This window comes from Furipterus horrens, unplaced genomic scaffold, assembly GCF_987537825.1.
Source record: "Furipterus horrens unplaced genomic scaffold, mFurHor1.1.pri manual_scaffold_4, whole genome shotgun sequence".
NCBI lineage: Eukaryota > Metazoa > Chordata > Mammalia > Chiroptera > Furipteridae > Furipterus > Furipterus horrens.
The window spans coordinates 170,641,402-170,655,351 of record NW_028327174.1 but is presented as its reverse complement, the minus strand read 5'-3'; the positions used below and the strand labels follow the sequence as shown (position 1 = coordinate 170,655,351).

At 43.7% G+C, this 13,950-nt stretch overlaps 1 protein-coding gene across 1 annotated transcript; it reads left to right on the top strand.

Annotated features, from left to right (window-relative positions):
* Positions 1 to 10,510: 10,510 nt before the first annotated feature.
* GAS1 (growth arrest specific 1) lies at positions 10,511 to 12,766 on the top strand. Its single transcript, XM_090274246.1, has one exon. The coding sequence runs from the start codon at positions 11,436 to 11,438 to the stop codon at positions 12,471 to 12,473; it is 1,038 nt and encodes a 345-aa protein (XP_090130372.1). The 5' UTR covers positions 10,511 to 11,435; the 3' UTR covers positions 12,474 to 12,766.
* The last annotated feature ends 1,184 nt before the right edge of the window (positions 12,767 to 13,950 follow it).

Below are 13,950 nucleotides of genomic sequence, written 5' to 3'. Positions count from 1 at the left end.
TAATATGAGATCACCCCATGTGCAGGCATTTCTCCCTGAGTTATTCATTGCTAGACCTCCAAAACCAAGACTAGTCCTTGATATATAGTAGGTGCTCGATATCTGTTCAATAAAGAATAATAACAGTGACAGTTAATAATTCAGGATTGACATAATTTCTAATCAAGAAAGGTGCTTCATTTAGTCATTTTGTTGATCTGTTTAATAACTGCCAAGCTACCACAAACTGCTGTGCCCTTGGACCACAGGAAACTGTCTTCTCCCCAGATGTCTCTGTCCCTTCTAGTGTCCCCAAACCCACCACTGACCTCAGGCAAATGATGATCAGGGCAATTAATGGTCTATCAGCAGCAAACTGACTGGGGCAGTTGTGTCAGGAGATTGCACAGTTCAGGGACAAGCCTCCACTTGACACAAACAACAAACACCAATGATGTATGTATGTATGTATGTATATAAATTATAGATGAGGGCAAAGCCTTCCACTGCTGCTCAGAAACCACAAGGTTCTCAGGGTTCTGCAGGATAAGGAACCCAATGCTCCAAGTTTGAAGTCAGATACAGAGAGGCAGAGTGAAAAAGCGGTGAGCTAAGAGCAAAGTTTTTTTCCTCAAATATGTCTCACCAATAATAGGATACTGACACCTCTAAGAGAAGTCCATCTTATGTCAGTCATTCACAGGTGACTCAGATAACTATTATTAATCTATCTCAGGGGAAGAGAGCAGTTTCTATGATTTTAAATGGATTTTGGGAGGATTCTTCAGACTTCATTGATTTTGCCCTTCTAGTAAGAAGTCTTATTTCCCTTTACGAAAGGCCTTTTTTTATCACATCTTTTGACAATTATTGATCAAGTGGTGGAAAAGTATCAGTAAAGGCAAATGTTTAAGCAGTCATCCTGGCACTGTGCTGGGTACTATAGAAGTGAGGTGGGGTGAGGGCTAAGAAAGCTAAGCTTGGGTGATCACTTTCTGAGTGTTCTTGCTTACTAGTTGATGATATTTGATCACTTAACCTCCTTGAACTTAAATGTCTTTAATCATTACCTTATTAATTTTCTGTAAATTTAAATAATACTTGTCTTACATATATGAGGGACCCCAAAACTGAAATTATCTTCTGGAGGGTGGGCCCCTGAACCAGAGGCGGATTAAGGTCAGTTGAAGCCCTGGGTGCAGAAGAAAATATTGGGCCCCTTAAAAAAAAGAGAGACAGGGAAAATAAAAATACATGTTAACCATATTTTATGTAGCATAGTAATGAAACCAAACTTGGTGTCATTAGAAAAAAGTGTAAAGTTGGGGTTTTGCAGGTCCCTTCAGAAGTTGGGGCCCAGGGCACACACCTGGTGTGCCTGCTATTAAATTCACCTCTGCTAGGAACCCATCTGTATCAGTGTATCAGTGAGAGGCTGTATTCAGCTTCAGTGAATTTTTCTTGAAGACTCTTTCAATGCATTTGCCTGCTTCATGATGGGTAATTTATGAGTGCACCTGCCCACACCGTGCTGAGTGTTCAGCAGTTTTTGACCGAAGGCAGCATCACCCTGGGTCCCATCCTTCCTATTCATTTGATCTCACCTGGAAAGGATTTTTGCTTTTTGATTCTCTGGATGAAAAAAGGTCTCAAAGGGAAACATTTTGCTAATGTGGAAGAAGTGAAACAAAAAACAGCAGAAGGACTAAAAGACATCAAAAACTGTTCTGAGCAGTGGAAGAAACATCTCCATAGGTGTATTGCATCAAATGGAGAGTACTCTGAAGGTGACTGAAATTTAAGTATGTAAGAATAAATACACGATATTTATAAATAAATACTGGTTTGGGGGGGTCCTCTCATAAGAGAAATTAAAATTAAAGCTACAATGAGACATAATTTTCACCTATCAGATTGGCATAGATCCAAAAATTTAATAATATATTATATTGGTGATGATATGAGGAGACAAACACTCTTACAAACAGGCACAGCTTGTATGGAGAACATAGAACAATTGATCTTTCAGAATTTAAAATGCACCTCCTCTTTGACTCAGTAATTCCACCTCTAAAAGTTTATCCTTTATCTGTATTAAATGGCTTATGAAATGACAAACTTATTTATTGCCACATTGTAATAATGAAAGATTGGAATTTAAACATTCATCAATAAACAACTGGTTAAATAATTTATGAAACATCCAAAATGAAATAGTATGCATTTGTCAAGAGGAGAAGCAAGTAAGGTGTTAGCAGTTTATGAAGTCATATGAAACCGTGTCCAAAAACATATATTGTTCAGTTAAAAAGCCACATATATATGTATACATACATATATCTGGGAATGTATACAATAAATTGATAATGGATTGAGGAAAGTGGGTTTCTGGGTGCAAAGGAGAGTGGAGACATTTTCTACTCAGTTGACCCTTGAACAACACAGGGGGTAGAGGTGCCAATCTCCCTGACACACAGTCAAAAATCCATGTATAACTTTGACTCCCTAAAAGCTTAACTCTAATAGCCTACTGTTGAAAAGAAGCCTTACCAATTACATAATAGTCACTTAAGACATATTTTGTATGTTAATTTATTATATACTATATTTGTACAATAAAGTAAGCTAGAGAAAAATGTTATTAAGAAAATTAAAACCACAATGAGATATCATCTCACACTGGTCAGAATGGCTATCATTAATTAATCAACAAACAGCAAGTGCTGGCAAGGATGTGGAGAAGGGAGAACCCTTTTGCACTATTGGTGGGAATGCAGATTGGTGCAACCACTGTGGAAAGCAGTATGGAGATACCTCAGAAAATTAAAAATGGATCTGCCTTTTGACCCAGAGATTCCACTTCTGGGAATACATCCAAAGAAACCTAAAACCTAATTCAAAAGAACATAAGCACCCCTATGTTCATTGCAGCGTTATTTACAATCGCCAAGATATGGAAGTAGCCCAAGTGTTCATCAGTAGGTGAGTGGATAAAACAACTACGGGACATATATACAAGGGAATACTATTTGGCCACAAAAAAAGAAAAAGAAAGAAAGAAAGAAACTTTTACCCTTTGCAACAGCATGGATGGACCTGAAGAACATTACACTAAGTGAAATAAGCCAGTCAGAGAAAGACAATACCATATGATTTCAGTCATATGTGGAATCTAATGAAAAAACTGAACTAACAAGCAAAATAGAGATAGATTCGTGGAGAACAGGATGACAGCTGTCGGGGGCGGGGGGCAGGGTTAGGGGTGGAGGGATCCAGCAAAAAGGAAAAAGGACTCATGGACACGAACAACAGTGTGGTGATTGTGGTGGTGAGGGGTGTCTAAGTGGGATAAATGGTAATGGAAAAAATACAAAAAATAAAATAAAAATAAAACTGAGGAAAGACTGAGAGAAAAAAGGAAATCATAAGGTAAAGATAATACATTCGCAGTACAGTGCATATTTGTTGGGGAAAAAAAGCCGCATATAAATGGACCTGCCTAGTTCAAATCCATATTGTTCAAGGGCCAACTGTATATGGATGTATTTTCTATTTAAAATTAAAAAAAATCTTTTTTGAGTTTTTTATTTTATTTATTTTTTAATTTTTAAATTAAATAACCTGGAAAGCACACACACACACACACACACACACAAGTGAAAGGGGTACTGGGAGAATTAAATGTATGCCCATGCATGAAGCAAAGGTCTATAACCAAAGGCCACATGTCACAAACTTCCCTAATTAGAACACTGAAACAGTCCTGACCCAGCTGAGAGCACAATCCATATTTCTGAAACAGATAACTGACTATATGGATGATTATATCAATAGAAATGCTTAATCATTTGGGGAGATGTGTACAACTTTTAGATCCAAATGGCATGTATGGCCTCACTTTATTATTTTAATGGCCAAAAATAAAAAATAAACTAAATGTGGAAACATTAAGTAATAAAGCCATAAATTCAACTTACAGTAACTTCTAGATTAAAACAATGTTTCTAAGGAGATTTCAGGGCAGTCAAACTATTCTGTGTGACACTTTAATGGTGAATACATGATATTACACATTTGTCAAAACTCATAGTATGTACAACACAAAGAGTGGACCCTAATGTAAACTACAGACTTTAGTCAATAATAATGTATCAATATTGGTTCACTGATATAACAAATGTACCACACTAATAAAAGATGTAAATAATAAGGGAAATTGTGCAGGTGTAAGCAAGAGGGGATATGTGGAAACGCTGCACTTTTCAATTAACTTTTCTCAAAACCCTATTAATAGTGATTTTTTTAAATGAAGTCTATTAATAACAACCAAAAAAAGGAGGTGGGGGACAAAGTTGGAAGGCAAAAAAAAAAAAAAAAAAATGTTTCCTTTCCCTGGGACACATAGCAGGTATGCAATAAATATCTGTTAGTCTCAACTGAATCAAATTCAGTGAAAAATGAGCAGGTAAGTGTAAAAGCAGATTTAAAATGTAAGTAGAATGTGAATGGTGATGTGTTAAAGTCCTGGGATACACATTTCATTAAAAAGAATGAGATAATTTTTAATTTTTATCAGTCAATAAGATCACAGACTTTTTTTTCCCCAAGATAATTGGACAATGATACACTCTCCACAATGAAAATGTAAGCAATTGCAATACGTTTCTCTCAAATTGTTTGAGAACAATTAACCACACACTTACAAATTATACTAACTTGTTGATGGATATTTTTATTGGTGACAGCTTTTCTTTTTTTCTTTTTTGAATCGTATTGTCTTTCTATGTATCTCTGCAAGGATTTTTTTATAAAGCAGATTTTGAAGACAATTCATAACTTCTCTTACAAATTATGTTATTTTTATTTAGAGAATAATTTATCCAGATTTACAAAATATGAAAATGTTTCATGTTTTAATAGTGAAAAACAATAGATTTTTAAACAAGACCTGGCATGGCTTTGAAACATTCTACAATACCTGTTGTAGAATTGGCCCCAGTTAACTTAAGGTGTAATGTCCAAGTGTGTACAAGCATTTAACTTGGAAAAAAAATTACTCTTTGTATAAAACTCTACTGCCAACTATAAACCACAGAGGTTGAAGCAGGTTGTGCTTCAAATGGTCTATATAGAATTTTACTGTTTGGGCTTTCAATCTGTTTCATTAATATCTCTTTTTCACAGAGTATGAAAGTCAAATTTCCTGAGAATTGGAGCTCCCAATGATTTTGTGGGATTTCCTCTTGTTATTAGACGTTGAAACCCAGCCAGGATTCTATTCTCCTGAGTCCCCAAGCAATGGTGTGAGGCACGTTTTCTGCCCCTTAGAGAATAGCTGCGCTGTCTGCTCCTGTGCATGTCAGTAAAAGTGAGGTTGTGCTGTCATTCTGCATCTTAGAGTTACTAATGACATTCTGTAAAGAATCAACAGTTTGTTTCTTACATTTTTATTAACCTTCTCATAGTGGTGAACCCTTAAGGCCTTGCACCTAACAACTTATTTACCTTTAAAAGCAAAGAAAATGACTACTAGTAATACCTGGCACAGAGCTTTTCCAATTACCTGTGGTGGAAGACAAGATACTGTTTCTACGTATTACGGATAGGTACTTTTTTGTAAAACAGAGTAAAAATAGATTAGTAGAAAAAATAAATGATACTGACAAAGTAGAATGTCCACATTTTCATTAGATTCAGCAGACATAAAATTACTCTTCCAAATTGCTTTAAAAGTATCCAAATGCTTACTCCCACACTCTCATAGACCACTAAACAACAGTCCATGGGCCAGCACCAAGCCACGGAACAGGCTGGTGGACCCCTGGCGCTGGGGACACCTTTCCGTCTGATGACAGCCTTGGCCTCCCTTCAGAGAGTATCCTCACACAACCCAGACCAAATGGGTTTCCAGGACTTCGCCAAGAACGTTTTTGGGAAAAGAGTAGTTGTTTCTATTGGGACTGCTAGAATATACATAGCATTCATAGTTTAGGCAGTCTGTTGGGTGCTAAAGTGATAGCTCATTGTTTTCTAATTTCCTTTCACCTGACCACTAGTTAACATAAACATCTTTTCACTTGTTTGTTGACATTTGAATTCACAGTTCAGTGCATTGCTTATTTACATCTTTCCCCCCATTTTCTCTTTAATTATCCTTTTCTTACAAGTTTATAAGAGTTGTTTGCTTATTAGGAAATTAGTCTTCTGTCACCTACTCTATAAACAGCCTTGCCAGATCTGTGTGTCTATCAACATTGTCTCTGGTATGTTTTCATATACAATTTCTTAATTTTTAATAGTCAACTGTTTTTCTTCCATATCTCCTAACTTCCTAGTCTTGGTTATAAGGATCTTTGTAAAGTCTAGGCTACATATATGATAGCCTAGACTTTCTTATTTGATTTTTTTATATTTAAGTTTTTATCTAGAATTTATTTTTACATTTCCTTCTTAAGAGATGGTTTGTTTTGCCAACCTCATCCACTTAAGAGACCATGCTTTTCCCACTGATTAAACCATAACCTTTGTGAAGTTAATATAGGACAAAGATTATGGTTTAATCATTCACAACAATTAAATTAACATGGAAATATCATTTTATATTTTAAAATATCAGAAATTTTCCATATTCTTTAACCTCTCAGAGTCTCTGTTCCTTTTTTCTACAGTATAAATAATTTGGACTAGTTCTGAGTTGGCTGCTATAGAAGACAAGCAATAAGTTTTGATTTTTTATTCATTCAACTCATCAAATATTTTATTACTGCCTGTAATTGGCTATCTATTGAATATGCAACTTGACAAAAAAGAGAAGAGTATTTGACCCAAGCAGTTGAATATGATGAAAAAAAGTATGTGCTTATCTACTGTTTTATTAAAACTCAGTGGATTAAAACAACAGTCTGTTATTTCTCATGATGCTTTGAGTTGACTGGGAAAAACTGTACTGTTATTGCATGGGGCAAAACCAGAACTAGGGTCAGGTGAGTGAAATGTCTAAGGTACAAAATTTAAGGAGGCACTCACTCTTGAGGTCTCTGCAACACCACTATAAGGGTACTTCCTTAAATTTTATACACAGGGCCTCACTCACCTTACCCTATTTGACCCTGATGCTGAGTTTGGCTTTCTCTCATGTTCTTTCCATCAGATGCCAGCTGAGGCTGGAGTCATTTGAAGGTTCCATTGGGTTGGACACCCAAAATGACTTCTTCACTCACATATCTGTTGTCTTAAGTTGCATGTCTGTAAAAATTGGGAGCTAACCAGGCTTCTCTTTCTGTCTCCATGTATCCTCTCTTCGGCCTTCCTCAAATCATGGCAGTCTCAAGGTTGTCAGATTTCTTACACGGTGACTGGCTTCTCCAGAGCAATCACATCAAGAAGCCCAGGTTGAAGCTGCAAGGCTTCTTGTGACCTAGCCTGGAAGCCACAAAATGCCAGTCATTCTCATTGTATTCCATTGGTCAAAGTCACTAAGACCTGCCCAACATTTAGAGGAAGAAAATTAGACTCTGTCTTTTGATGTGAGTAGCATGGATATCAAGTGAGGGAGGAAACTGATGGAGACCAATTTTGGAGACTCTACCACAGAAACACCAGGGAACAAAGAGGTTTTGGGGTAAGAAACCCAAAGTGCTCTTGGGACATTAAGTTTGCAACACTCATTGAATAACCAAGTGAATATATACACATGAAAATCAGAAGAAGACTAGAATGGAAAATATCAAAATCAGAGATGTGATTTAGAATTAAGGCACTATATGGGATCACCTAAGGAGGTCAATTTAGCAAGAGAAAGAGCCACCAGTACGTACTATGGGAAACAGGGGAGTGTAAAGCCAAATAAAAAGCATTTTGAAAAGGAGAGATGATCATGTCCCATGGTGCTGAAAGGTCAGATAAGATGAAGCCTGAGAAGTGGCCATTTGGTCATTAGTAACCTTAGTGAGAAAAGTGGCAGGATGAAACTTGATTAGAGTGAATTAGGGAGTGGAAAAAGTGAGTAAAAACAACTTTTTCACGTTTTCAGAGAAATGGGATAATTACTAAGTGAGGACTTGAGGTCTAAGAAGCTTTTGTTCTGTTTGTGGGGAGGATGGATTTTTTGCTTTAAGATAGAAGAAAGTACAGCCTATTGTAAGTGGATGGGAATGAATGATATCATAGAAAGAGAGCTGAGGCAGAAGCAGCAGCAATCACAACTTTTGAGTCCAGACTAGCTGAGAGACAACAGGACTGAGACAGGTGAACTGGTAAGGCAAGAGATGTTGGTCAGTGAAATAATGTCTAAATTAGAAATTATGAATTGAAGATTTTTGAGATGACACTGTTAACATGTTAATGCCTAGGTCTAAGGCAAGATTACCAGTTGATAGTTGAATGTGAAAATAAGTCAAGACGCTAAGAGGCCAAGGTTGACATGAATGAAATGAATAGTCTGGAGAAAAAAACAGCCAGCAAGTCAGAAGCTAAAACCTTGAGGAAGAGCACACCTGAGAGAATTAAGCCCGAAAGCCCAAAGACACCTGTGGTGGCCCCGTATCCTGTCAACAGCGCTGAGATGGAACTATTTTCCTCAGAGTTCTTTCCCCTGCATGGTTCTGTGTCAGTGTTGGCCGCAGGGGAAATTCTGCACCAGAGGCTTTGCTGAGAACAGATTCAGAGCTCTAGGGTGAAGTGAATGTGGGGCGGGGAGCTGTGATGGGAATTCAGTCAGTTGAAGAGATGTATGTACATAGTAATATGGGGTTGGTGTGTGTATGAGTGATGAGGGATGGCTGGAGGTCTGGTGGCTATCAGTGCAAACCGGGACGTGAAGCAAGGTGGTTGGTACTCATGGTTTGTGGGACTCCTGGGGAAGAGGGCTCCTTCACTCTCCTATCTCATGGTACCCTCCTTCTCAGGCCTGCATCGGGCACCTGACAGCCCTGCTGGCTGAAATGTTACGAGCCTGGGGTGCTGAGGTGTCCCTGAAGCACACAAAGGTCTCTTGAGTCCCTTAAATCTCTCTGAGAGATGACAAATCTTACAAACAATAACCACCAAAAAAAAAAAAAAAAAAAAAGTGAGAGCAGTGGCTCTCAAGTTACAGGGAAGGAGTGGGACATGTCCAAGCCCTCCTGGCATGACTGGGATTACAACACCAAACAACACAACACCAACAACAAAAATCCAGAGCCTGGAAAATGGTTGTTTAGATGGGCCACACAGTTGTAGCCCTTTTTCTTTCATTCTTTCTTAAAAAAAAAAAAAAAAAAAAAAAAAAGATTGATATTGCGTGTGTGTGTGTTTCTATGACTCAAGTCAGGGCAAAGCGATCTGCTTTACCTCAGGTTCTTTTAAAGTTTATTTTGCTTTGCATCGTGTTGGGAATTGCAGAGGTGCAGCTTCCCAAGGCAGACCCCGCGCCTGACGGACGCGGCAGCCACGGCAGGAACCCGCGGCTTTTCTGCCGCCTGATGAGTCTGACGAGGCTCTGTTCTCACTTCTGCCATTTCAGATTCACTCGGCCTCCGGGGAGAGGCGGACAGCCGAACTCTGCTCGCGCTGGAGCCCCGGCTCCCTCTGCTTCTGGAGCGGAGATTTAGCTTCAATTTTTGTGACAGATGGAGTTGATAGTCTCTCCACGGAAAGGGGAGGAAAAAAAGCGCCAGTTTTTGACAGGCCGCAGACGCCCGGTGCCTCTGGTGGTCGAAGGCTGCGTTGCGCTGCAGTTAAGGTAGATCTCAAACTCCCGCGTCTGGATCGCAGAGGCTGCTCGTAACCGGGCAGCTTCCCTTACAGTGAGGGCTTGAAACATACACTTTAATAGAAACCTTGGAGCGGAGCGGACCAGTTTATCCCCTTCCTTTATGTTGTGACCGCAGCCAGAGGGTACTGCTCAACATCCCTAAAGATTTTTAAGTCTATTGTTATTTTTCATCACCAATCATGTTAGTAACACATTCCTAAAATATTAATTTGATTGATTGGATTTGTCTAGACAACGATGCCTGGCTCCACGGCGGGATGGGTGTTGTTAATATCTCATCAATACACCAACCACCCCTTCCTCCCCAACTAAAGTGTGTGCCTCTTCCTTGGGTGCGTTTTCTTTTCTTTTTTAAGTTTCAAAACCCCACAATAAATTCTCTGATTACCCTCTCCCGCCTGTGATGAACAGGAACCAAAGATGGGGAACTCGAAAAACACCAAATTATGAACCCAGTCGAAGGCACAGATCGGAGTCGACGCAGAATTACTGCAACTACAAGAAAAGAAAAAAGAAAAAAGAAAAAAAAAACTTTAAAATAACCAAACAAAAAGGACCGTGGGCCGGATACAAACGACTGCCCCTAAGTCCTCGGCACTGGTTCAGAGCGCGAGCTGGGACTCCAAATCCGAGCCTCCTTAAGAGTAGGAGGAGCTCCCGGGCTTCTGTCAGGCTCCTTAAGCCCTTCCTTTCAAGCCCTGAATGCCTGAATGTGAGCTGCCCACCACCCTCCCCGCCCTCCCCCATTCCGCAACCCCACTCCAGCAGCTCGGGGGAAAAAAAAAAGTTTCAACAACAACAGGCAGGACCAATAGCATCTCGAAAAGCCGGGAAAGGGGGCCGAGCAAAGGGCGAAAGAGTGGAGAAAGGAGAAAGCGGGCAGGCTCGGAGCGCGCGGGGCCGGGGCTCCGAGAGCCGGAGAAGCGTTGCTAATGTTTTTGTTTGTTTGCTTTTCCATGCATGCATAATGAGGGGGCACCGCAGCACCACGCGGGGGCTCCCGGCCCACTTTTGTATTTAAAGCCTCGCTGCGAGAGTCCTCAGCCGGGCTCAGCGGATCCGCTCCCGGGGCTCCTTGTCACCCGAGAAGCCGCCGCCGAGGGAAGCCCCGGAGCCGCTCTCCGGCCGCGCCGAGTTTCTTGTTCTCCCCGCGCCTCCCGGAAAGGGCTCTCCAGAGCTCGGCCGAGGCCGGGGTCGCCGCGGGCGTAGGGGGAGGGGACGCGGGCGGCCGGGCCGCGGGAAGGCGGGCAGCGCACGGACGCGAGCCAGAAAGCGGCGCGATGCGAGAGCCCGCAGTGGCGGCGGCGCGGCGCTGAGCCCGGGAGGAAGGAACCGCCGCGGCCGCACAACGGATCTGCAGGCGCGGAGCAAAATGCACCCGCGGCGCTCCGCGGTCCTGCAGCGCTGCCGCGGCCCCGCGGCCCGCAGCCCACCGGAGCGGCAGTGAGCGCCTCCCGCCACCGCCGGGGGCCGACCGGAGGGGCTCTTCGCGGCTGTGCGTTTCTAGGAAGCCACCACAGCCGGAGCCAGACCGACCTTCTGCGAGCAGCAAAGCACCAGCCAAAGGCGCGCATGGATTTATGAAAACACTCATGCAAGAAGTTGGCAGGGCTGGGGCAAACTTTTCCACCGGCTCCGCGTACGCCGCTCCCCTCGCCTCGTCTCCTTTCCCCTCCTCGCCCGGCGGCCGCCGCTGCCCGCGATGGTGGCAGGGCTGCTGGGCGGCGGGGCCCGCGGGGTGACCGTGCCGGGCGCCTGGCTGTGCCTGATGGCGCTACTGCAGCTGCTGGGCTCGGCGCCGCGGGGCTCGGGGCTGGCGCACGGCCGCCGCCTCATCTGCTGGCAGGCGCTGCTCCAGTGCCAGGGGGAGCCGGAGTGCAGCTACGCCTACAACCAGTACGCGGAGGCGTGCGCGCCGGTGCTGGCGCAGCGCGGAGGGGGCGACGCGCCTGGGGATGCCGCCGCCGCCGCCGCCTTCCCGGCTTCGGCTGCTTCCTTTTCGTCGCGCTGGCGCTGTCCGAGCCACTGTATCTCGGCCCTCATTCAGCTCAACCACACGCGCCGCGGGCCAGCTCTGGAGGACTGTGACTGCGCACAGGACGAGAACTGCAAGTCCACCAAGCGCGCCATTGAGCCGTGCCTACCCCGGACCAGCGGCGGCGGCGCGGGCGGCCCGGGCGCGGGCGGGGTCATGGGCTGCACCGAAGCCCGCCGGCGCTGCGACCGGGACAGCCGCTGCAACTTGGCGCTCAACCGCTACCTGACTTACTGCGGCAAGCTCTTCAATGGGCTGCGCTGCACCGAGGAGTGCCGCACCGTCATCGAAGACATGCTGGCGGTGCCCAAGGCAGCGCTGCTCAACGACTGCGTGTGCGACGGCCTGGAGCGGCCCATCTGCGAATCGGTGAAGGAGAACATGGCACGTCTGTGCTTCGGCGCCGAGCTGGGTAACGGCCCTGGCAGCAGCGGCTCCGACGGGGGCCTGGACGAGTACTATGACGAGGAGTACGACGATGAGCAGCGCGTCGGGGGCGCGGGAGGAGAGCAGCCGCTGGACGACGACGACGGCGTCCCGCACCAGCCGCGCCCGGGTGGCGGCGCTGCTGCGACGGGCGGCCGCGGGGACGTGCCTTACGGGTCCGGGCGAAGGAGCGGCAACGGCGGCGGACGCTTGGCGCCCCGAGGCGCCTGGACCCCGTTCGCCTCCATCTTGCTGCTGCTGCTCTGGCTGCTCGTTTAGCCCTCACGCCCTCCAGCATGGGCTGCAGGAGGTCCTGTACCAGGACACCTGTGGCTTGGGGACAGAGGGGATGGTTGGAGATATTTGCCAAAACGTTTTCAAAGTTAACTCTACTTAGCCGGTCTCTCCGTCATAACTTTTGGCACTTTCCTCGTCTCCTCTCCCGAGCATGATTTCTTGGACATCCTCCCCTGGCCCCATTTCAGGCTCCAGAAACACCCAACACGCCCTGCCCTGCAGAAACTGGCCTAGCTAGAGTTCTGGACGCCTGGCATGGAATGGGCGTCGCGGGGCGGGGGTGGGGTGGGGGCGTCGCGGGGGAGGAGGCGCCGAACCGTAGTCCTGGACTTAAAAGAAGGTGCTGACCAGTGGAGCCTTAACATTTTTCAAGGGACTGGGCTCAGAGCTGGGGGTTCGAAGGGGGTTCGTTTTTGCAAAAGAGGCTGTCAGTTAATGAGCATTTTCCGGGGGGTGGGAGTGGGGCGAGCCGGTATCCACTTTTATTTTGGCCAGCGAGGACATTGCAGTTGTCAATAATCAGAAAAGTCCCACTTACCGGTTCATTCGTTTACTTTTGGTACAGCGCCCTGAATTCTCAGTTTGGGGTAGGGTTGGGAAAGGGTTAATATTCTGAATTAGTTTTAGATGACTTTGAGCCCTTGACCTTAATTTCATTCCCATCCTCTGATCGAAGTACATTTTTTAGGATTAAGAGTCAAAAAATGCTGATCTAAAGAGTTGCTAGTGATACTGAAAATGCGCAAGTTTGTATTAAATGAGCTCAGCACTGCCATCTATGAAAGCCTCTTTATGATGTTTTGTTGTCGTTTTTCTTCTTTATTTTACATCAAGAAATTGTATGTACAAATATGCGGAGAACGTGTATTGCTTCTGCTTTTATCAGGGTGCTAAACCCTGGTACTTCTTATATAAAGTGTATTAAAACTGGGGTTTGTTACCAGTTGCTGTACTTTGTATATAGAATTTTTATAAATTGTATGCTTCAGAAATAATTTATTTTTAAAAAGAAATTAAAAACTTTAAAATCCGCATTCATGTTATACCTTTTCTCCCTGAAATGTATAGAAATCGTTTGTCACCAGGGATCCAAACCCACGGTCCGTTGTGAAGTGTGCTCTATCTAGAACAGTCTTGAAATGTACAGTGTATTTTATAGATTTGAAGTTAACATTCTTATTTTCAAGAGAATTTATGGACATTGTAGAAATGTATAAATGCATTTCCAAACTGCCTTAAACGTATTTTTATAGACATCTTTAAAAAAAAAGTCTTATGTTTTAAGAAACTATGGCTTTGTGTATTTCTTTCATTTTTTAATTATGTTTTATTAAAATGTGTACATCAGTAAAGAGTTTTAAGTGATGAATATGGTGTAGTTACTTTCCAGAGTTACATTGTGGTTAACCCAATAATGGGTGAGGAGGGAGGTGGAGGGACCACTGGGAATCTATCAACC